The sequence below is a fragment of the Aspergillus niger genome (genome assembly GCF_000002855.4).
Source record: "Aspergillus niger supercontig An09".
Classification (NCBI taxonomy): Eukaryota; Fungi; Ascomycota; class Eurotiomycetes; order Eurotiales; family Aspergillaceae; genus Aspergillus; species Aspergillus niger.
In genome coordinates, this window is record NT_166525.1 from 88,538 (window position 1) to 111,512 (window position 22,975).

General features: G+C 54.3%; 10 protein-coding genes across 10 annotated transcripts; 7 read left to right on the top strand and 3 right to left on the bottom strand.

Moving 5' to 3' along the window:
* Window positions 1–199: 199 nt before the first annotated feature.
* On the top strand, window positions 200–1,409 carry An09g00480 (uncharacterized protein; the record flags this gene model as incomplete). The annotated part of the gene is made up of 5 exons (XM_059749546.1): window positions 200–244; window positions 314–799; window positions 881–1,061; window positions 1,130–1,299; window positions 1,359–1,409. The coding sequence occupies 5 exons, from the start codon at window positions 200–202 to the stop codon at window positions 1,407–1,409; spliced, it is 933 nt and encodes a 310-aa protein (XP_059606689.1).
* Window positions 1,410–1,780: 371 nt separating this feature from the next.
* Window positions 1,781–2,524, bottom strand: An09g00490 (hypothetical protein; the record flags this gene model as incomplete). Its single annotated transcript, XM_059749547.1, has 5 exons — window positions 1,781–1,847; window positions 1,974–2,060; window positions 2,101–2,198; window positions 2,272–2,354; window positions 2,443–2,524. 5 exons carry the CDS (start codon window positions 2,522–2,524, stop codon window positions 1,781–1,783), a joined length of 417 nt encoding a protein of 138 aa, XP_059606690.1.
* Window positions 2,525–2,629: 105 nt separating this feature from the next.
* Window positions 2,630–5,598, top strand: An09g00500 (uncharacterized protein; the record flags this gene model as incomplete). Its single annotated transcript, XM_001393337.3, has 3 exons — window positions 2,630–3,432; window positions 3,724–3,984; window positions 4,037–5,598. 3 exons carry the CDS (start codon window positions 2,630–2,632, stop codon window positions 5,595–5,597), a joined length of 2,625 nt encoding a protein of 874 aa, XP_001393374.3.
* A 540-nt stretch (window positions 5,599–6,138) lies between these two features.
* On the top strand, window positions 6,139–6,804 carry An09g00510 (uncharacterized protein; the record flags this gene model as incomplete). Its single annotated transcript, XM_001393338.1, has 3 exons — window positions 6,139–6,310; window positions 6,365–6,427; window positions 6,482–6,804. The coding sequence occupies 3 exons, from the start codon at window positions 6,139–6,141 to the stop codon at window positions 6,802–6,804; spliced, it is 558 nt and encodes a 185-aa protein (XP_001393375.1).
* A 346-nt stretch (window positions 6,805–7,150) lies between these two features.
* An09g00520 (uncharacterized protein) lies at window positions 7,151–11,794 on the bottom strand (the record flags this gene model as incomplete). The annotated part of the gene is made up of 1 exon (XM_001393339.1): window positions 7,151–11,794. The coding sequence occupies one exon, from the start codon at window positions 11,792–11,794 to the stop codon at window positions 7,151–7,153; it is 4,644 nt and encodes a 1,547-aa protein (XP_001393376.1).
* Window positions 11,795–12,514: 720 nt separating this feature from the next.
* Window positions 12,515–13,945, top strand: An09g00530 (uncharacterized protein; the record flags this gene model as incomplete). The annotated part of the gene is made up of 3 exons (XM_001393340.1): window positions 12,515–12,545; window positions 12,596–13,472; window positions 13,546–13,945. 3 exons carry the CDS (start codon window positions 12,515–12,517, stop codon window positions 13,943–13,945), a joined length of 1,308 nt encoding a protein of 435 aa, XP_001393377.1.
* An 865-nt stretch (window positions 13,946–14,810) lies between these two features.
* An09g00540 (hypothetical protein) lies at window positions 14,811–15,594 on the bottom strand (the record flags this gene model as incomplete). The annotated part of the gene is made up of 4 exons (XM_001393341.1): window positions 14,811–14,911; window positions 14,964–15,165; window positions 15,221–15,345; window positions 15,396–15,594. 4 exons carry the CDS (start codon window positions 15,592–15,594, stop codon window positions 14,811–14,813), a joined length of 627 nt encoding a protein of 208 aa, XP_001393378.1.
* An 819-nt stretch (window positions 15,595–16,413) lies between these two features.
* On the top strand, window positions 16,414–18,530 carry An09g00550 (uncharacterized protein; the record flags this gene model as incomplete). Its single annotated transcript, XM_059749549.1, has 3 exons — window positions 16,414–17,024; window positions 17,075–18,382; window positions 18,452–18,530. 3 exons carry the CDS (start codon window positions 16,414–16,416, stop codon window positions 18,528–18,530), a joined length of 1,998 nt encoding a protein of 665 aa, XP_059606691.1.
* A 558-nt stretch (window positions 18,531–19,088) lies between these two features.
* An09g00560 (uncharacterized protein) lies at window positions 19,089–20,804 on the top strand (the record flags this gene model as incomplete). Its single annotated transcript, XM_059749550.1, has 4 exons — window positions 19,089–19,208; window positions 19,245–19,444; window positions 19,494–20,694; window positions 20,760–20,804. 4 exons carry the CDS (start codon window positions 19,089–19,091, stop codon window positions 20,802–20,804), a joined length of 1,566 nt encoding a protein of 521 aa, XP_059606692.1.
* A 1,002-nt stretch (window positions 20,805–21,806) lies between these two features.
* On the top strand, window positions 21,807–22,645 carry An09g00570 (uncharacterized protein; the record flags this gene model as incomplete). Its single annotated transcript, XM_001393344.3, has 3 exons — window positions 21,807–21,876; window positions 21,946–22,020; window positions 22,122–22,645. 3 exons carry the CDS (start codon window positions 21,807–21,809, stop codon window positions 22,643–22,645), a joined length of 669 nt encoding a protein of 222 aa, XP_001393381.1.
* Window positions 22,646–22,975: the final 330 nt, after the last annotated feature.

Consider the following 22,975-nt stretch of genomic DNA (forward strand, 5'->3'; position numbering starts at 1 on the left):
TCTCGGTCTCATCTGGGGCCGAGACCGATGGCATACGTATAGCCGGGACATAAGATAGAGGAATCTGCTGAGGCTGGGTTGGTAGTATATAACTGACAGGAAGACGGTAGGCGAGTCCCTTTAAACCCCGCCTATTACTCTGCAAAACATCCGTCAGCGGCAGTTCTGCTGAGGCGTTTCCATTATCAGCATCGTCGCTATGTCTCGTCTCACAGTTGTAGTTATCGGCGCTACTGGATCGCAGGTGCGTCTCATGTTCAGCTTCCATCCATGAATACAGTCTGCTCTACCCAGCCTCTAATGAATATTCCAGGGCGGCCCGGTCGCTAGGGAGCTCTTGAAAAACCCGCATCTGTACTACGTCAGGGCTTTGACGCGCGATCCGACTAAGCCAGCAGCGCAAGAGCTGGCAAGGCTTGGGGCAGAAGTTCAGGCGTTTGATCTCAATGCAGGCATTGAAAGCCTTCTTCGAGCATTTACGGGCGCCGATGCCGTCTTTGCTATGACAGACTTTTGGGCAACACGATCAGCACAGAAGGAGACTATCCAGGGACGAAGCATTGTAGATGCTGCAGCTCGAACCTCGACCATTCGGCATTTCATTTGGAGCTCGCTCCCAGATCCCGAGAAGGTATCCGGGGGCATACTGAGAAACATTCATCACTGGAAGAGCAAGAGTGTAGTTGCAGACTACATACAGCAGCAGTACCCACAGTTGTGGGGCAAGACTACTGTCGTGCTCTTCCCCAATTATTTCGAGAACTGCCTGTCTCATCCCGAACGCTACCTCTCACAACCTGTTGGTCCACTTGTTTATCTGATCTACCGCATACATGGCTCTTCGGATCAAAAGCTTACGAGATGATACTAGGATGCGCAGGGCGTGTATCATATGTACTTGCCGCATAGCCCGTCCACTGCCATGCCGAACGGATCAATTCGCGATACAGGCAAGCTTGTTCGAGTGATCCTGGAAGCTGAGGCTACTTACTTTACAAAGACCGTGGCCTTCTATAGTGAAGCCATCTCGGAGGCGGAGAAACAAGCTATGATTGGCAAAAGTAACTATAACTACCCAATTGTGTATTTGGCTTAGTATGACCGATTTGGCTTACGTTGCATATATCAGAATACGGCTTACAGACAATGTACCATGTAATAAGTCCCGATGAGCATCGAAAGAAGCTGGAGAGTCAAGGTCTATCTCCTGAGATTGCCTTGGATTATACCGAGCAGCTTCTGATGTTCGAAAAATTCGGAAACGTGTGTGAGGCATCAGAATTCATCCAGGCCAGAGAGGTGCGTAAAGTCTGTGGTGCATTGACGTTTCTCATGACTAACTGATCAATCTAATGCAGATTCCGGGGCTTCACCTTCAGTCGTGGGCTGAGTTCCTCGAAAGAAAATGACATTCTCGGATCCATGAGAGCTTCCTGATGGCTCTCATAGCACTTACTGGGATCGATTTTTGCAGTCCAGACATGCAGGAGCTTTGGGATGAGCCTTTTCGTCAGACTATCGATATCGATCGCCCCTTGTTGAGCGGTGTAGATTCATACCCAGTATATCCTCCGTCTTCTTGGCTTCACCTGGGTAACTGATGCCTCAGGCAATAAGGGAGAAATAATTATCCGAGGCACATGATCGGGCGTTGTTTTGGTATCCATTTCATTCATTTACTCAAGAGTGTCTCTATAGAACAGCCATGTGTCTTCCCTTCAAAGGTACCTCAACAGCAGTAGTAGTCTACCCTATATTTTTAGGTCGACTTAGTACCAGTCTAGAACGCAGTGTATGATTCACGGGCATGCAGAGGATCGGCAGAGGATCCACCGGGGGATGAATAACTGACTGGTAACTCTTAGTCTTGTACAGACGTGCAAGTAGCCCGCCCAAAGGTAGACCAGCGGTTGCACAATGCATGGTAATGGGCATTCAGGGATTTCTTCTGATTTGAGACGATCACAAATAACCTTCTGTTCAGCACCACCTGTATCCCCAATATCTGGATTCCCCGATCAGTTTCTGCATTCCATTCCTTCCCTTCTTCTGCAGTGTAACTGGTTCCCCGTGAGATCGCATCGTCATGCTCTTCTTCACCTTTCATCATCCCCTTTCCTCTTCCAGAGGGCCGCATTGTTATTTACTTTGGTCATTCCCAGCGATGCATCATGGCCCGCTCGTTTGCGCTTAGTGACCTGCCGTTCCGAACACGAGAACAACAAACAAGCCTGTGCGTAAGCAGACAAGGGAATACTACTGGTATCTCACCATGATCCTGGGGTGGATCCATTCACTGACGCCCGGAGCATTGCTTACGCTTGCGCGCCTATCATTCGTCCCTTCGTATGCTCCTGTGGGGGAGGGAACCACAGCCACCAGCAATCAATGCTACAACTGGAACAGGTCAGCGAAGGAGGGCAGTGCCCGATGCCATCTGACCAGCATTTCGGTACCCTATAAAACCACCCCGAGCCACATGGTACTTCGGGCACTTCCCAGATAACACCCATTTGCTCATCATCCAGCCATGGCCACCTTCAAACCGCTCTTCCCACCCCAAATCGTCCCGCGCGACCGTGGCGATGGCCCGACTCCCTTCCCGGAGACCACGAGCTCCATCTCCCCCATGGTCCGGGACAATCTCACCCTCTCCTCCTGGCTCCTGCTGGGTGGGCTGATGCAAGGGGGTGCGTGTCTACTGTTGGGCCCCCTCTCCCTGCTTCCGACCGCGGCCATCCTGCTGTACCGGTTCATCGACCATCTGTTGATGGCCTGCCACATAACCCCCAACCGGTACATGACCGGATCCATCCCTATCAAGCGCAGTGCCCAGTATCCCCGGCCCGATGGCACCTTTGGCAGTGAACCGGCGGGCGAGTCAATCGTGGTCTTCCATCTGGGGGCGCGCTGCCACCATCCACTCGGGATGCTCGCCCCAGGCATGAAGGAGTTGGGCGAAAGTGCTGATAAGATGAGTCGAAACATGCGCGCCAACCCCGTCAAGTACGGTCTGCTGGGCACCTCGCACTGGTTGAAGACCGACAGTCCAGCGGGTAACGAGACCATGACCGTCTTCTACCTCCGCGATTACGCTGCTCTTCATCAATTCGCTCACGATGACATCCACATGGAAGGGGTGCGCTGGTGGTCTCGCATCGCCAAAGACCATCCACACCTGGCCATTTATCATGAAACCTACCTGGTGCCCCGCGGGCAGTGGGAGAATATCTACATTAACGGGTTTCCGACCGGCATCGCCGATACCTGGTTTCCCGTGCAGGCCGCTGATGACAACAAAGAGAAAAATCCCGAAGTGGTTGAGAAATGGGTGCGACCGTTGGTTGACGCGCGTGACGGCGTCTTGCGGTCGGCCAGCAAGCGGCTGCAGTTGACACGCTTGGAGGGTCGCGAGAAGGAGCACGACGATATGTATAACCAGCCTGACGGCCTGTGATCGGCAGGTACGGGATTATCGGTGCAGAGAAAGTCTTAAAATTCATGCATCTTTCCTCTCCACTTTCCATGACTCTTTTGAGTTAGCCCGTCTTCTTCCGTAAATGTAAGATGTGCACTCCAGCCGTTTTTCCACTGCTTCTCCTGAGTCCCCTCAACGCCCGATGAAGAGACTAGACGGGGACTAGCCCTCCTTCGAGCCTGCTGGGATGCATTAGTGGCCGCACTAATTGGCAGCTGCCCAAAGGTCAATAAATCACAACCCAGAGACAGGGCGGTGCCGACCAGACCCGTCAGCCATTCTGTTCCCGCTTATTTTAGTCTTTCTGGGAGTCACTCGCCTTTTTCGCCTCTTCTCGCGTATGGCCAGGATTCGGAAATGACAACCACCGTTGCGCCTTCCCCTCCCCCCACCCCCCTTCCTATGGATAGTATGAACAAGTTCTCCACGCCGGCACCATCCCGCCTGGGGTCGATGAACCGTCGATTCGGCGGCAAACGATCGAGAACGGGATGCCGCACTTGTCGGTAGGTGCAAGAAAGACCCAAGTGCACACCTGTCGCTACTGACTTGGAACAGAGCTCGCCGCGTGAAATGTGATGAAACCCCCGGCGCATGCCGGAGATGTACCTCCGCGGGTCGTGTTTGCGATGGCTACGAGGTGCAAAGACTGCCCTTGATGAGGGATCCATGGACCAAGATCAGCCCTGAGTTGAGGAGTGGCTTTCAATGGGTCATTACCTCCGACGAGAGCCGCTGTTTCTCCTACTTTCAGCACCACACGGTGCCCACCTTCCGCGAAATGTTCGACTCCTCGCTCTGGCAGCATCTCGTCCTGCAGATAGGTCAGTCGGAGCCAGCGGTGTACCATGCGACCGTGGCCCTCAGCGCGATCCACCAAGACGCGGAGAGCAGAGGAATGCCCTTGGCTGCCAACTTCCCCGGAAGGAGTCAGGGCCCCTGGCTGCGCTTTGCGCAAGAGCAGCTGGGCCGCGCTTTTCAGAGCCTCACCCGGCGCCGTGCCTCTTCGGATCCCTGGTTGCGCAATGTGACCCTCCTCTGCTGTTTGTTGTTCGTTCTCTCCGACCTGCTGCAGGGCGACTACGACGATGCCTTTACCCATCTCCAGAGTGGCCTGCGCATCCTCTGCGAGCTCCAGGCAGCGCGAGAATTGGTGGCGCCTACGCCCCGCCAAGAACTGGTGGAACATTGTCTGGTGGCTGCTTTTGCCCAGCTGGACATGAGTACCGCCCACTATGGCCTCGGGGGGCCTCTGCTGTGCATCGACTCTTTGCCCACCCAGTGGCAGTCGCAGCCGACATCAGCGGTCGCCTTTGCCAATCTGGAGGAAGCTCGCACGGCCTTCAACCTGGTCACCAGTGCTGGGTATCGCTTTATGATCTCGGGTGAGGAAATATTGCTGGGAGACATCAAACGCAACTACGCCACCATCCAGTCGACGCAGCTGCGGGTCCGCTCCCTGGCCTCCCGATTTTGGCGATCCTTCGAGCCCTTCTACCACAACTCTTACCATCTTCTCAATCACAAAGAGCAGCGGAGTGTCGAACTGATTCATCTACAATACCTCGGCCTGATGGTGTCGCTGGAAACAATCCCCCTGGCGGACAATCCAGCTGCCCTGGCTGCTGTCACGCCTGCCATCGAGAAAGTTGTTTCCTTGGCCGAGTCAATCATGACCCGGTTCCCTGAGCGTCCCACCATCAGTATTGATGTGGGTGTCCTTCCGCCATTGTACAATGGGGCCTTGGTGTGTCAGGACTATCGCGTTCGGTGGCGGGCCATTAAGCTGCTGCGTGCTTGGCCGCATCGAGAGGGGCCATTTGACTCCAATTGGATCCTCGCCCTGGCGGAGGAGGCACTGCGTCTGGACTTGCTGGCCGATCCCGCCGTCAGCCTGGATCGAGATACCGCGCCTAGTCCATCCGATGACGATGAATTTGCACCTGGTCGCATGCTGCAAGACCTCAACGATCGACGGTCGCGGATTAAGCAATCATTGGCAAAGACGAGAGAGGGGTTGGATGATGGAGGTTCTCCGGCAGATTATCTGGGCGCAGTCAAATGTGTGTCTGGGTGGTCATGTATGCGCGCTTTTAGGGCGAGGTTTCCAGACTGCTGAATCTTGGCTCCGATCTAGTGTGAAGACTGTTGTGACTAGAGCGTCCCGGCATAACTGATCTAGCGCGTGGGATACCTACATCATACTCCAGAGTATCTACTGCATATCCATATAGTAATCATGACAAAGCTCGCTTCAATGTCAAGCTCGGATCCTTCATTCCTTCAAGCCGAAAAAAGAACTGACTCATTCGTCAGGAAGCTATCCTGCAGAAGCTAAACTGGCTTAGGCTCTTCTAGCCTTGATTTAGCCTGCCGTGGCTGATTAGTAGAAGAAGAAAATCATGATGGGTGGATATGAGGCTAAAGTCTAGGGTCCTTGGCTCCTCCACTACGGCGTTCTTGCATCCAACTCCGTTGTGATGACGCGTCACAGGATCGCTAGCCCATACCAAGCATTATCACGGAGGTTCAAAGCTGCGGAAGAAGAACTGTCCACCTGAGTGAGCTGCTCGCCTGCCAGTTGAACAATCGCCTATATAAACAGATCGCAACACGCAACATTCCTCATCAACGCTTACTCAAATATACCGTTAGCAACAATGAAGGCACCATTCACCACTACTATTCTCTCCGCCCTAGCTGCCATCGGCACTGTGGCTGCCAACCCTCTCCGTCCACTGGGAGATCTGGTCAAGCGCAGTCCGGATGGCAACTTCACCCTCTACGCCTATGGACTTGCCTCTGAACCCGTCAAGTTGTTCTACGCTGATGGTAAGTCTTCCTATGTTAGATAATTCTTCTCATCACTAACCATAATACTTCCAGGACTGGCCTACTTCGGCACCGCCTCCGACTGGACCTATGGCTCTGTCGTAACTGACATCACCAGTTAGTGTACCCCTCCACCTTCCCAAGACCTGTGTCAGCACTAACTCCATGCAGTGACCTACAGCGACGATGAAGTCTTCGCCGAATCTCTCAGCGAGGGAATTACTCTTTCCGATGACACTCTGCTATACATCCGCCCGAATGCCGACGAAGTCACCGAGGTTGGCTTCACGGGAGATGACACTCCGTCGGATGCAGTGACCGACAAGTGGATCTGGTATGGGGCCTGGATCATGTATGAATCTGACTCTGGAGAGTTGTTCGATACGTTCTATGTCAAGGACACCAATGTCTCGACGGTGTGGCAGCTGTATTGGGTGCCGGAGGGGGTGACGAGTAGTGGGTATACGTTTGCGAATGTGCGGGATGTTGCTTAGACACTACATTGGGGATGATTCTGTTCGACGTGGAGCGGCCTGCTGTATGTGTATGCGATGGAATACCAATTCATGAATGATAGTATGGTTGGAAGGAGCATTTGGCTATGTCAGATCCGGATGTAACTTGTTCCTTCGAATACAATCAACGATAATCATTGACTCAGCATATTCTGAGCGATTGCCTTTATTTCAGAGCACTACTCACTGCTACATCGTGTATACTTTTCACTATAGCAGGCAAGTGATTATAGTAGTAATCAGTGACATTCTATTATCCAGAACTCCGTACCCAAAGCCAATCTATAAACACAGAAAAATCTAGACACATGCCAAAGACAACCAGCTATTCGCTCCTCAACTCAGTCAGTCTCTTGCCAAAGTACCTCTCCGTCTTCTGGGTCTGTCTATCAGCACTGCCCACCATCCCTCTCATCTTCTCCTTAATAGCACTATACCCCTGTCCCGACACAATCATGCCCAGCGCCTCCAAAATCAACTTCTCAACACCCTGAATCGTCTCCTTGGAGATACACTCCGTATCATGCTCCAGCCGCATCAGAATAGTCCGATCAGAAATCGCACAAAACTCCACCAACAGCGCAAACTTCGACCCCTTGGTATACGTGACCAGCGGATCGAGTCCTTCGACCGGCAATTTCGGCGACGTGCGATCATCATGGAAAGTAACCATGACATCCAACAAGGGATGGTTAGGGAAATCAGCCATCTCGGCAGCACCCACCGCCTCGAGCAGCTGGTTCCATGGAATGGCATGCGCAATGGCTGACTGGCTGGACCGTTGCACAGCACGAACAAAAGACTTGGTGGAGGCTGCGGTCGGATCCCGCGATGCCGAGAACTGAATACGAATGGGGATGGGTTCTAGAAACAATCCGACCGTGTCGAGATCGTCCTGTCCTCTGTTGAAGTACGGTCCACCCAGGACAAGATCCGTGTCGTCGCGATGAGCTTGCAAGGCTAGCGCCACAGAGGCCAGTGCTAGCTGGTGCAACGTGACGCTGTTCGTCTCGGTGTATTGAATGGCCTGTGTGGCGAGGCTCTGATTCAGTCGGACGAGGTGCGTCTGGCCGCCGTAACTGGAGCGGTGGGTTAAGTTGGGAATGCTGTATAGGCCGTCCCTTTGAATGGTAGTGTTGCCCAGATACTGCACCCACCACTCGCGCTCGTTGGCAGTGGCTTGGGAACTCCACTGCGTTGTTTCATGGTAGTTCCGCTTCACGGGGCCGAGGCCATCACCACGATACAGACGGACCACTTCACCCAGGATCACCTGCAGAGTGGTGAGGTCAGCGATGAGATGGCTCATGGCCACCAACATCATGGACTTAGAGACAATCACTCGGATCGGGTGCTGGCGGTCAGGGTGGAAGGGTCTGTTGGCTTCGCGCCAGAGGTTGAAGCCGTGGACGCGCATCACCTGCGGGCAGTAGCGAGCATAGGTGCGTCGGGGTCCCTTGCCGCGGTAATCGAGGTGGGAGCGACTGCGGAAGATGTCGTGGCGGGCGAGAACAGCGTTCCAGCAGGCGATGAGATGCTCGCTATCCACCTTGGTGCTGTCGATCTTGCAGGCAAAAGTGACGTTGAAAGCAGACGTGCCGAGCTGAAGCCGGTACTTCTCCAGCCATTCTCGCTCAATGGGAGACACGCGGTTGCGACCGAGGGGCTTAATGGTCGGTACATCCGGGGATGAGATCTGGGCGACGAGGCCGTCCACCGTCTGAGCTAGTTCGGAGAGGTTCGCGGCTTGGATGATGCGCGGAACAGGCACCTTGACCCCAAAGGCCTGGGAGACCTTGCTGGCAAGACGCAGCTGCATGACCGAGTGGCCGCCCAGCTCGACAAAGTTGGATTCCGGGGTGAGGGCTTCGCTGTCTGCGCCCAGCGAGAGCAGGTCCTTCCACAGTTCGGCAAGGGAGTGCTCAGTCTTGCTGGAGAGGGTGCGTTTGGCTGCGGGTTGAGCCACCACCGTGCACTGATTCGCAATCTCCTTGTAGTCAAGCTTGCCGGCAGGCGTCATGGGGAACTTGTCCACGACCATGATGCGACGGGGCATGGCGTGCACCGGCAGCACCTGCGACATGCGCTGGCGGACATCAGTGACAGTGAGCGTCTCGGGCTGGATCATGGCAACGAGGTAATCATCCTTGGGGCAGATAGCGACGGCGGTGGACTCAGGAATGGCATTGGCGACGCGGATCTCCAGGTCGTTCAAGTCCGTGCGGTAACCACGCAGCTTGATCTGACGATCGTTGCGACCGAGACACTCGACCTGGCCGAGGCGGTTGAAGTAGCCGCGGTCTCCGGTGCGGTACATTTTCTCGCCTGGGCGTGCAACAATGTTGTCGGAGAGGAACCGCTCCGCGTTCAACTCGGGACGACCAATATAGCCATTAGCTACTTGCACACCGGCGCAGTAAATCTCCCCGATCACCCCGGGAGGGAGAAGCTGCCCGTTCTGGCCGAGAATGTAAATACGCGTAGTGGCATTAGGTCCACCAATGGTGACGGGCTGTCCAGGGAGCAGCCGCTGGATGGTGGCACCGCAGGTGGCTTCGGTTGGGCCGTACATGTTGTAGAGAGTGGTGGCGCTGGACCAGACGTCGTTGACGTACTGTGGCACGGGTTCACCGACCAGGTAGACGGTGCGCAGCTCAGGAAATTGCTCGGGCAGGAGGATCTTGGCCACGGAGGGGGTCAGAATGGCGGCGTTGCTCTTCTTCAGATGGGCAAAGGTGTCGGCGCCATCAGCCAGCACCAGGGTAGCGCCGTAGCAGAGAGCCGAGAATATCTCGTGGATACTGCCGTCAAAGGCAGGCGACATGAGCTGCGAGATGCGCTGGCCGGGAGCGGCGAAGAGTCGAACCTCGAGATCTTTCTGGAAGGCCACGAGACCGGCGTGGTGGCACATCACTCCCTTGGGCTTGCCAGTCGAGCCGGAGGTGAAGCACAGGTAGGCGTTGTCTTCGGGCTGAGGAGCGGAGCGGTGGCTAGGCGTGAAGTTATCCGGGATAGTAGCGATCAGTTCCTCTACAGAAAAGCACAGGTTGCAGGCCTTGGGAGCAAGATGCTTCTGGGAGGTGGCTGGAGTCAAGTACAGCTTCCCACCGGCAGTCTGGAAGTTGGTGTTGCGGATGTGGTCGGGCAGACCGGGGTCCTGGGCCGAGTAGACACCGCCAGCCTTGAGGATACCATAGATGGAGACGATCCAGTTGATGGATCGGTCGGCCAAGACGCAGACGACCTCGCCGGGCTGGATCTGCAGGTTTTTAGCAAGGATGCTGGCCTGTCGATCCATCTCGGCGTAAGTCAGTTGGATGCCAGCCTTTTCCACGGCGATGCCGTTGGGAGTCTCGCGGACAGCGCGTTCGAAGAGCGTGACGAGGTCGTCGTGGATGGAGCACAGGGACGTCGAGTCGGTCTGACAGTTGCCCATCTGCATGAGGGTGTTCTTGCAGTTGTCGGTCAGGATGTTCTTCATGCATCCCTCCATGGTCTGCTCGGACAGGAGCAGACTCAGGGCATGGCGGAAGTGGTCGGCAAGCATCTGAATGTCCTCGCGATGGAACTGCTGAGGCCGGAAGCAGAGGCGCAGAGTGCCATTGTATGTCGTGTAGATGGACAGGGGAATGTCGGGCACTACGCGGAACCAGGACTGCTGTACGGGTCGGACTGCATGGCTGTCAAATGCCTCCATTTCGAACTCCATAGCCAGCGCCGAGGTGAAGTTGCGGGTGTACCCGTCGTCGGGAACTGAGCTCTGGACTGACGCCAGCTGGACTGAGTGGGCAAACACGGCGCGGAGATACTCGGCAGTCGATAATTTGCGGTCGATGGACACATGGAAGGGCAGGACGTTGATCAATGGGCCAATAGTATCCTCAATTCCAGGGATGGGCAGGTTACGACCAGACAGGACGGTGCCAAACACAACAGAGTCAGAGTCGGTATACAGAGAGAGTGCCATGGCCCAGGCAGCATGATACCAGGCGGATAAGGAGACACCAATCTGACGAGCACGGAGTGAGATCTCTTCCAAGGGGACATTGAACGTGACATTATCGATACCCGCAGGCATCTCTTCACGGACTGGGGGAAGAACGAGTTCCGCAGCAGGCTGCGGGTGCTTCTCCCGCTGCTGCGCCCAGAATTGTTGGTGGTTCTGGCGATGTTCCTGTTGGAAGTCACGGAGTCGGTTGGCCACATCGCTGAATGGCGCACCGGCGGTGATAGCACGACCGTTGATGACATCGCGAACTTTGCCGTAGACAAGCTGACCCGACATTCCGTCGACAAAGGCATGGTGGACACGCCAGATGACGGTGCTAATGCCTGCAGAAGGCAGTGTCACAACCTCAAATGCGCACTGGATGGCGTCCGGGTAGACGTCCCGCGCAAGGGCAGCGTCGTAGGCTTCCTGGGAGTCGACTACTATTTCCGTCCATGTGAAAGGAGCTGACGGTGTTTCATGGCAGGCATCTGACTCGAAGGACATGCGGAAGATGGGCTCGGTCTGAATGACAGTCTGCCAAGCAGATCTGACAAATGGAAGATGGGCCGTCTGGTATGTCTCAAAGAAGTTGATCATGTTGGAACCCGGGGTCGTTTCGTGGCTGTGCAGGAATGACATTTGCATTTCGGTCAGGGCCGACGCTGCATTACTGCGAGAAACATCCTTCTGAGCAAGGGCTGACTGCGTCTGGGGTGTTCCAGGTTGGTGGACGACAGGCACATGGGTCGTTACGGGACCCTCGATAACGGCGGAAGCCACGAGCTCGGCCATACTGCTGCTCAAGAGAATCGACTCCATGGTCAAGGCAACGCCGTCGCGCTTGCATGCGGAGGCCAGCCCCAATGCAAGCAGTGAATGGCCGCCCAGGTTGACAAAGCTGGACTCCAGGTCCACACTCTCAAGGGGAAGTTGAAGAAGCCGGGCGGCATGGGAGACGATGATCTTCTGGGACTGCATGATGCTGAACGAATGCTAAACGATGAAATATGCTAATGATACAACAAGTCCTCAAGTGGTGTGTAATCTTGGGGGATTCTAGACGATTGAGGGGAAAGACTGTGATGTGTTCGCTGCGTTGCTGCGCTGATGGTGATAGAGTTGATGCCACGAGGAGACCCCTCTGCTTTTATGGCCGTCCATTTCGTATAGCTTCACCTCCAAGCTGCTCCAAGTTACTCATTTCGCTAGACGCCTTAGACTCTCCTCCGATGACGCCTTTCGCTTGGACGACAAATCCGGCAGGATCCCTCCCATCTCCGAAAACGTGGCCGCCAGGATCATGCAGGAATCACGATGTGAGTCGAAGTGTGAGTCGACATGCGAGCTGAGATGTGCCTGCGGAATTGAGACCCGCTAGTTTCAGAACACGAACGGTTGATTTTGGCCCCCAAGCCCGCGATCGAGAATCATACTGGGATTTCAACTCGTGTCAGAGTAAGAATTTAGGGCATCGCCCCAGTTGCTGCAGAATTTCGGATCCGCTGTCGGATCCGGCAAGCCTTATGCTTCGATCTGACAAGTCGTTCTGTCTTTCCTGTCATCGAAGTCGTCTAGAATCACCTTATTTGCCTATAAATAACACACTTTGCACGTCCTAACCGATTACTTTCCCAACCACATCCACTTCCATCCATCTTCTCCAACTTCATCTCCATCTCAGACACATCAACCTTCATAATGGCTCCTCCTAAGATTGCAATCATCGGTGGTGAGTCTATTCCTTTGCCAATGTGATAGTTCAGGGCTGACTTTTACTAGCGGGCCCTGCCGGTCTTACTTTGGCCCGTCTGCTGCAACACAACGGCATCCCCTGCATCGTCTACGAGGCAGAGGAGAACCGCCATGCTCGCACACAGGGTGGTTGCTTGGACATCCACGAGGGGTCTGCACAGGTAGCTCTGCGCGAGTGTGGTCTTTTCGAAGAGTTCATGGCTGTTGCCCGCACGGAGGGTGAGGTGTTGAAGATCTACCAGCCCGACGGCGCACTGCTGCTCGACGAAGGTTCCGACTACGGCGAGAAGCGCCCAGACTCATTCAATGGACGCCCAGAAGTCGACCGGGTGAAGCTGCGCAGCATGCTGATTGACTCTCTCGAATGGGGCAGTCTTCGCTGGGGCCACAAACTCAAGAAGGTCACCACTGAAGCCACGGGCACCCGTCTGCAATACGACCTGCACTTCCAAGACCACACAGAGACCGGGTTCGACTTGGTGGTGGGCGCCGACGGGGCCTGGAGCAAGGTACGCCATTTGCTTACGGACACCCGGCCCATCTTCTCGGGGATCTCTGGCGTGGATTTCAAGTACAGCGCCATCGACGAGGCGGACCCGGCTCTGGCCCAGCGTGTCGGCAAGGGCATGTGTCTGACCCTGGGCAGCCACACAACTGTGCTGTCGCAGCGGAACGGTGACGGCTGCGTCCGGACCTACGGGTTCATGCGGCTGCCGGAGGACTGGCACACGACGTGCGGCATCGACTGGACCCAGCCGCAGCAGGCCAAGCGGGAGTTCGTCGATCGTTACTATGAAGGGTTCAACGATGACTCCAAGAACCTTATGCTCGACGCCGACGATGATTTGGTGCCTCGCCCCATGTACATGCTTCCTATTGGTCACAAGTGGCAGCACCGTGCCGGGTAAGTTTTCCGTCTGTGCTTTTATTCCTGTTCCTTATCTGACATGTTGGATCTGAGCTAATTTTGGTCTCAGTTTGACTCTTATTGGCGATGCTGCCCACTTAATGACACCATTTGCGGGAGTTGGCGTGAACGTGGGGATGGAGGACGCTCTGGAGCTGGCACGGGCCATCATCGCGCGCAAGACCAGCTGGGAAGATGGCCAGCCTTTCGCAGGTGCGAATAGTCTCTCCGCCGCAGTGGGGCAATACGAACAGGCCATGTTCCCTCGTGCTGAGGGCTACGCCCGCGAGACGTGGATGTATCTCAACTTGTTCTTCAATGAGCGGGGTGGTCATGCCATGTGTGAGCACTTTGCTAAAGCGAAGGAGCAGGCCAAGGTGGAGGCTGCGGTGGAGAAGAAGCCTGAAGAGACGAAGACTGCGGAGGTGAAGCAGACGGTGGTGGTGGAGCAGGCCATTCCTGTGGAGTAAATCTGTTATTTCATGTTTGTTTCTAGAGCTATACCCAATTTAAACTTTCTCTTCACACATTTGTCTCCATAGTAGATCTTGGCGATTGGATCCGATGTAACATAGTTGTGTGGCTGTGGACCTGCTCGCGATTACTTTCCTTGCCAAGGTTTTGAATTCTGCAGTGCTGGAGAATTGGCGGAGCGCCAGCAAAGGATTTAACCTGCAGAAACCAACACTCCAGGCAATGAAAGGCGATTGGGGGCCAGCCAGCCGTTGCCTGAAGGTTATCAGTAGACCCTGACTGTCGATCACCATAGCCGATGTTTCAGATGTCAACTCTAATCACGGGTTATTTTTCCTTCAACTCTGCCTTGCCAGCTGTCATGAACCTTGTCACATAATCCCAGACCACATACTTCAATAGTCCTCGAAGTATTGACTGGGATATCCACTGATATCAGCCTTGTGTAACCCGGTGATAAGCTTAAAGGAGGGGTTTAATCTAAAAATAATGAGGACGGGAGAGTAGGGAAAGAGGCGCACATAAGCTTCTCGTATTGCCCGCACAACCGATAATCAACAACACAGGCAATGCTGCTGACTGTCTCTGTGTCAGAGTTATTCCAATGATGAGTCAACAGCATTGCCAAGTGGGCGTTTATTAATCATGTGAAAGTCCCGAGGATAACCGATTTACTTGGCAGAGCATCTTTTGAAACTTAGAAGAATATTCAATGCTGTTTTAACTCCAAACTATCAAAACTATCCGGTTTAATCCGGCAAATCAACAGGAGAGCAGAGTGGTCCTTCCACACTGCTTTCTCGTAAACATAAACACAAAGCATTCTAGTCCCAAACAAACTAAATCTCCAAACGCTGCCAACTAGTAAGAGTAAGGTCCGTTCATCTCTCCCGTCATCTTTCCTTCCGCCTTCAAGATGGCTGTGATGTTGTTCATGGCGCTCTCATGGAATCCCGCAAAGTCTGTCCAACATTAGTAAATCGACCAGTACTTGTCGGAAGCAACAAGACGTACCGTAAGCAGACGAGAAACAGGCATGGATGTTCCACAGCATGTAGGTCTCCTTCTTGCCAATGGCGTGCACATCCATCCACTCCCAGGTGCCACCAAGCTGGCCTGCGGGTCCAGAAGTGGTGTTGTAGTAGAAGGGCACGTCAGCCAGCCCGAAGGTGAGCTGGTAGCCCTTGTTACGCGGCAGCCACTTGAACGTTCTCAACTGATGACACAGTTAGCCGTGCTCCAGATCCTTGCCTTCAAAGTATCATGCTCACCTCTTCGGTCATCGGATACACGCCGGCGTTGGGAAGTTCTCCATACAGAACACGCTCGGCTCCCGGAGTGTAGGGCTCGCCATGAGTCTCGCTGGGGCTGGTACCAAACCAGGCCGTTTCAAAGACTATCCCAGTCAGCCACTGCAGAAGAGATAAGCATGAGGGTTTCACAAACAGTTGGCAGTAATGTCCGAGATATCCTTCGCGGGTACTGGCCAGGTCGCCCAGCTGGTGGAGTTTTGCAAGAAGGTGCCCGTAGGACACGAGCAAGGACGAGGAGTCGCGTCGCAGGCAGGGAGGGCCTTGTGGTTGCCTCCGGTTGGCAGGGCCAGGGCCGAGAAGACGAAGGTTGCAAAGGCAAGAGGGAAGTACATGGTGGCTGATGGAGATGGAGATGAGATTGTAGAGATTGAGATCGACAGAAGATCGCTGGGAGTTTGGTTTCTTGAGGTGATTGCTGTGATTGAGGTGTTGAGACTGTTCATGGAGTTCATCAACTACCAGTCTGGTTCCTTATATACTTCTTCAACGCTCTCATTTCAGTCCTGACCATTGTAACTTCCTTGGTCTCGCCCCCACTGGTTTGAATCCTGTCTACATCTGCCTCTTGGTATGAATCCTGATCCGGTCCGGCGTAGCGAAGGTGTACCAGTTCTGGCATTGTGGTCGCAACAGAAGGATGTATCGAGGAGCATAGCCCCCTCCCCCGCCCAAGATTACGAACTTCATCCTTCGTATCCTTTGTTCTGGAAGGCTAGGCATGACATAACATTGAAGTCAGTTTATCTCGTTGATGATTGGATACTGATGGGATGGTTCCGCACGGATGAGATCCATGGTTTCAGCTTGAGGATTTGCATACCCGATCAGCACTAACATCTCAGCTCGTCGCATGGCATGGCAATGAGCCTCCTGCAACTCGTATACTACCCGAATGTCGTTAGCGAGATCTATACACCACGTCGGATAGCCACGTGGGGGCCAGGCAGGTGCATCTATGCCTGTCAGAATCCTGCAGGCGGACATGTCGGAGACTGCACCGGTTCGGATCCGATCGGACCAGCAAGCATGCAGTGCCGTTCAGGCCGAACAGCATTGAGATCCTTTATGTTGTGGAAGAATTGCAAGAAGAATGGTATGATAGACTCTATTGTGTGGGAGCTTCTGTCTCTGTTGTCCCAGAACTAGTGACCATGGCTGGATCCATCGCCCTCAACACGCGAGACACTATCATTGAAATCCGGGTGCGCCAACCCGACGCTCTCCCGCCACCTACCAGCACTACTACTTCTACTACTCCTCGCATTGAGGAGGTGGAGGAAGAGTCGATTGAACCGCATCAAGTTCCTGGGGAATGGCCCGATGTTCCCGTTCCTGTTGCCAGACCCCGGGAAGGACTGGAACGCAACGCCAGCCGACGCAGCCGTACCAGGCGGCTCAGCCAGCGTCTCAGTGTCTCCAGCGATATCTTCCACGATGCGATTGAGGCCCAGGGCTATGGCGCAGCAGGCGCAGGATCCAAGCGTCTGAGTGGGATATACCGTCACTCCATCATTGAGGACTCAGTTGAAGCCCTGGGTCTTACAGAACCGACCGAGCAACTGAAGGTCGAAGAGCAGGAGGAACCACCCACCAAGACCAAATACGGACCCCGAATCTGGGCCATCATGGTGGCACTGTGTGTGACGAATCTGCTGGTTGCGTTGGAAGGAACAGTCATCTCGACGGCGCTGCCGACCATTGTGGAGGACCTGGGCGGCGGCGAAGCGTATGTCTGGGCTTCGACTGGATATTTCCTCACCAAGTAAGTTGCACGGTTATATTACTGTCGTCATGGATGCTAATAGCTTATAGTACCGTCTTTCAACCGCTGTATGGGCAGATGGCCGACATCTTTGGCCGGCGATGGCTGATCATCTTCGCGGTAGCCATGTTTGTGCTGGGCAGCGGCATCAGCGGCGGCGCACCGAGCATGAACGCCCTCATTGCCGGTCGCATCATCCAGGGCATCGGAGGTGGTGGTATTACACTGTTGGTGAACCTGATTGTGTGTGATCTGGTGCCCTTGCGCGAACGTGGTCGTCTTATGGCCATTGTTTTCGCGGCCGTCTCCGTTGGCACCTCGCTGGGCCCCATCGTCGGAGGACTGATCGTGCAACAAACCACCTGGCGCTGGGTCTTCTATCTCAACCTGCCAGTCGGAGGTATTTCCATGGTATTGTTGTTTGTCTTCCTGCAAGTTGGTCATCGCAGCGAAGAAACCTCTATCAAGCGCCGCCTGAAGCAAATCGACTATGGCGGCAACCTCATCTTCATCCTGGCCATCTCATTCATTCTGGTCGCTCTGGCGTATGGTGGCACACTGTGGCCGTGGAAGTCATACTCGGCTATTATCTCGCTGGTCTTTGGTTTCTATGGAGTCGTTGTGTTTATCTTCTACGAACAGAGCAACTTCTGTCGACAGCCCACGCTGCCCATGCGTCTCTTCACGCGCCGCACCTCAGCCACCGCCTTCACCATCACCTTCATCCAGTCCATGCTCACCCTGCTCGTCATCTACTTTCTTCCGGTCTACTTCCAGGCCGTGCTTCTGGCCTCTCCCATTCGGTCAGGTGTGATGATGCTCCCAACAGTACTGGTGTTGGTACCAGCCTCGGTAGTCAGCGGCGCCCTGCTATCCAAATTTGGTCGCTACAAGCCCTTCCACTTTATCGGGTTCGCGCTCTTCACCCTGGGCTTTGGCTGTTTTATCACGCTGGATGAAAACTCACCAGATGTTGCCTGGATCATGGTGCAGATCGTCGTGGCCCTGGGATCGGGCTCATCTCTGAGCACACTTCTACCCGCTGTGCAAGCCGAGTTTTCGGATCAGGACACCGCGGCTGCTACAGCGGCATGGGCCTTTGTGCGCCAGTTTGGTGTGGTCTGGGGTGTATCGGTGCCGTCGGCAATTTTTAATGCGCAGGTGCAACACGATCTGTCGCGGGTCAGCAGTGACAGTGTCCAGAAGACGCTCAGTGGTGGAGCAGCCTACGAGCATGGTACTAAAGACTACGTCAACTCGCTTAGTGGGGATGTGCGAAAGCAGGTCATTGGATTGTACGCAGACAGCTTACAGATAGTGTGGATTTTCGCGACTGTAATCGCAGGAGTTGGATTTTTGTTGGTGTTCTTGGAACGGTAAGTCGATCTTGTGGCAGTGTACATTCGGATGGATGCTAATGGCTACAGTGAAATTACGCTGCGGACGAAGCTGGACACCAAGTATGGATTGAAGGAGGAGAAAACGGCGGACTCATCTAATGCATAATGGCATATGTTTTGAGAATTTTGTCTTTGTATATGGCGTCGGTGTTGTTACTGTTAGATAGTTTACGAATACCATGAATTATGCATTCAATTCTCTGCGTGTCTACATCCTGTAATAATTCTAATAAACAAGTACAGGGCACGCATAAGCCCATCGCTGCTATGACTCCTCCCCTGCATCTGTCGCTTCTACTCTCCATGCTTAGTACTGCCTCAGCTCACCACACGAGATTGCGCCATCTCACGACTTACTGCTTGGCTTTGAGTGGCTCCGTCGCTAATCCGGTCGCTCCTATGGGGCGTTGGTGGAGAGCCACGCGAAAAGAGGATCTTTCTTTAAGCGGACCGTGCAGGATCTGACCGATCCACTCTGACTGCATCCCGTATTGCATGTTTCAGCCTGCGGGTGAGCATATCCGGCCTCGGATCCGATTTCCTGCTCCGTGGCCCCCATGAGGCTATCCGCATCGGTCGCGGCATCACCACTTGAAGTATATAGATGGCCATGTCTGAACTCAGAATCCGAATAGCAATCATCAGCAAAATACCAGCATTCACCATGGATACGACCATTCTCCTCGCGGGCCAGGCGGTCCTCATCGTGGTCATCCTGGTGGCCGTCAAATTCCGCACCCTCATAACAAACACGATCAATCGTTTGATCTCTGCTATTCTTAGAGTAAGCGCGAATTCCTGAGACACATCATGACTTCAGCTCACATCTCAGGTTCATCTTGCACGTCGCTTTCCCGTACATCATGTCGATGACAATAGTCCGCTGCCCACCCTGCCGTACCAGTGGCCCGATGGACAGGGTGACGGGGCCAAGTTCTTGCAAGGTCAAAGCAACTCGGAGCGCTGGGAGCGTCAATTCGGAGCCATTTACCGTCTCTGGTCCGGCATGAACCCAGAAGTGTTTGTCTAACCCCTCTTGCAGCTTAACGGCAACTACTAACAATTGTAGCGTCCTCACCCGTCCCGAACACATCCAAGCCGTCTTCAAGGACTCGCACACCCACCTCAAGGCCAAGAACAACAACTCGGGATACCTGCTCGGAGAGCTGCTGGGTCAGTGTGTTGGACTTGTCAGCCAAGATCAATGGCAGCGCGTGCGTGCCATCATGGAGAAGCCCTTCCACCGTAACGCCTCGACGACCTACATCCCGCTCGTCAAGCGCCGCACAGAGCAATTCTTTCAGGAACTCTGGGATACCAGCGACCTGTCCCGAGGCCTGCTCGACCCAGCAGATGATCTCAAATTGCTCCCCTTCCTGGTAGTCGCCGAAGTCGTCTACGGTCGCCTCGCCCCGGATGTCGAGGCAGAGCTGCGTCGCCTGGCCCCGCAACGCGAGAACCTGATGAAGCATGTCATCAAGGGGGGATTGACTCGTTTCGCCTGGTCGCGTTTCCTGCCCACGCAAGCCAACCGCGAACTGGCCGCTTTCCAGCAACGTTGGCTGGCTTTCAACGAGCTGGCACACCGCCGCGCCGTTGAGCAGAAACTCAATGCCCCTATCATCGACTTCTTCGCCGCCCGGGATGCCGGTCAAATCAGCACCCAGGAACTCCTGCACACACTGGACGAGATGCTCTACGCCAACCTGGACGTGACGATCGGCGGCGTCAGCTGGAACGTGGTCTTCCTTGCCGCATACCGCGACATCGCCCAGCGTCTCCGCGAGGAAGTCGAACAGCAGCGGGCCATCTCCGTGGACGGCGAAGTGGACGCCTACCTCCTCGACAACAGCACCCTGCTTGCCGCCTGCGTGGAAGAATCCGCGCGTCTCCGTCCCCTTGCCGCATTCTCCGTGCCACAGGCTATCCCCACCGCCAGGACAGTAGGTGGGTACCACTTCCCCGCCGGGACCAACTTCGTGGTGGATTCATACGCGCTCAACATCCGGAACCCGTACTGGGGCGAGGAGCGCCACTTGTACCAGCCCGATCGGTTCCTGGCGAGGAGCTTAACCCAGGCACGATACCACTTCTGGCGTTTTGGGTTCGGGCCGCGGCAATGCATGGGCAAATTTGTGGCGAGTGTGGTGATCCGGGCGATCTTGGTGCATTTGGTGGAGGGGTATGACTTGCGCATGGTCAAGCCGGAGGCAATGGAGGAGTGGGGCAGGAATAAGGAGATTTGGATTAATCATCCGGACATGAAGGTGGTGTGTGAGAAGAGGGCCTAGATAGTACTGTTGGCTATGTGGATGGATGGATGAAAATATGATAGATCTGTGTGTATCTACGTGATTTTAGCGATTATGAACTTGTCTAGATGTTTGATGTTGCTTGTGCGGGTTCCTTGGTAGCTTCAGCGGGAACGGGAGGTAACCGTGGATGGGAGGGGCAATTCACATGGCCCCTTGCTTTGTTCTATTTGTAATGCCCCTGAAGGAATCTCATCAGTAGTTATATCGTGGGTGGAGTCATCTGGAATGGAAGCAAGGGATGTGTGGCGATCCGGAAGATGCCGAGTGGAGTCGGCGATCTGGGACTATCTGGATCTAGATAGATGATCTGGTGATAAATGGAGTGGGGAATAAATTTGTGTATTATAGATGGGTACTACGATAATTCATTAGGTGTTCTTGAACATTCATCCATTTTCATCCATTCATCAATTCTGTTGCGCCGCACTCTCTGTGCTGAGGGATGTACTTTAGGGCACTACCAGAGCGGAATATATATCTTCGCTGCAGCGGCATTGCATCACCATCTACACTCATACCACTTACATTACTGTGATGAATATAGTTAGAACTTCGGCAAACATCCCTGCTTCTTTCCAGAATGAATCTCAACAAAGAACGAATCCCTGGAGCACGCGACCACACCCACGGTTGAACCGGGTTCAACCCCCTCGGGGAACCCCTGACCCGGAGATAACCCCCAAATCAGCCAGGAAAAGCCCGCCCCGAGCTCTGATCAAGGAATGATCCTTCACACGGCTTCCCTACCACTCAGATCGGCCCCGCTACAAGTGTCGGATCAAAAATGATCTGCATGCTTACCATATGGTCTTCTCCGTCCGGACGAGTCGATACCTGTCCGGTCGGATCCGAGTGCTGGTCCGGACAGAGCCTCGCAGCCGGCAGGGTATATAGGCCCTCTGGCGCCATCAGCAATGAACTTCTCTCCATCAGCTACAACTGCAATCTGATTACACTATACAAAACGAGCAAGGAAATTAACCAGAAAAAACAACAGACGATTCCCTCCAGATCCTTTCCTCTCCATACCACTCAACACAAACCCCTGCAATTCACAACATATCACCATGCGCGTTCTCGTGATTGGCGGAAGTGGACGGTGTGGCAAGCTGGTCATCGATGACCTGCTGAGTCGTGGTAAGTGTCTCTCGCATCAACCTGCATGTCATTGGTTGTATCGGCTAAATTGCTAACAATGAGATCCAGGCCACCAAGTTACGACGTTGGCCCGCAAGCCCGAATCTCTGGGTGGAGCTCGTGCCGGGCTGAAGGTAGTCCAAGGTGAGTCTTAGTCGTCGTCTTAGTGCCTCTTAGTCCTCGCAGTCCCTCTGGATATGCGCGAAGGAATATCGACTCCAGATTGACTAACAGAAATCCATCAGGAACCCCCACCGAACTCGAGGATGTCCGCGCCGCGTTCCAAGCCGACATTCCCGATGTGGTAATTGTGACACTTAACGCCCCACGGGCCAGCGACAGCCCCTTTGCGGCGCCCATCTCACCTCCTCGGCTAATGACCGACTGCAACTCCAACGTGCTGGCGGCGATGAAGGAGTTTGGGGTACGCAAAACGGTCATCCTGCAGGCATTTGGGGTTGGGGAATCGTGGGACAACATGCACTGCGTGCTGCGGCTGCTGATGAAGAAGTCCAACATGTCGTATCAGTATGACGATCACAACGCGACGGCCAAGGCGGTGCAGGCGAGTGGACTGGACTATGTGATGGTGCGACCGTCGCGGCTGGTGGAGACGCCCGATGCCAACCAGCCGGTCAAAGTGTGGCCGGATCATGGCAAGGGCGTGCCCATGATGGCCAGTACCAGTCGCATTACAGTGGCCCGCTGGTTGGTGGACGCCGCGGAGAGCAACAAATGGGATAACACGGCACCCGTGATCACCAACTAGAATCTTCCTCGATCTGTTCTACTACTGGGCACATCTCTTGCATCTCACGAGGGCCGATCCGGGGCGGAGCGGGTGGGAAGCGGAGAATTTTGAGGAGACGAACCGAGAGAAAGAACGACGATCCATCGGATCGACAGGGCAAATGATTGATGGACGGTTAATGTTTCTTTTTTTATATTATTCTTTTCTGTCTAACGTTTCATCTTTTTCTGGGCATTTACAACCTGGCATGGCGTGAACTTTGAATGTATGTTATCAGATGTCTTGGCCTCGTATTAATTGTGGCTTTTTTACTTCAGCAAAATGCGATAAACTTTCTTCCTTCTTCAG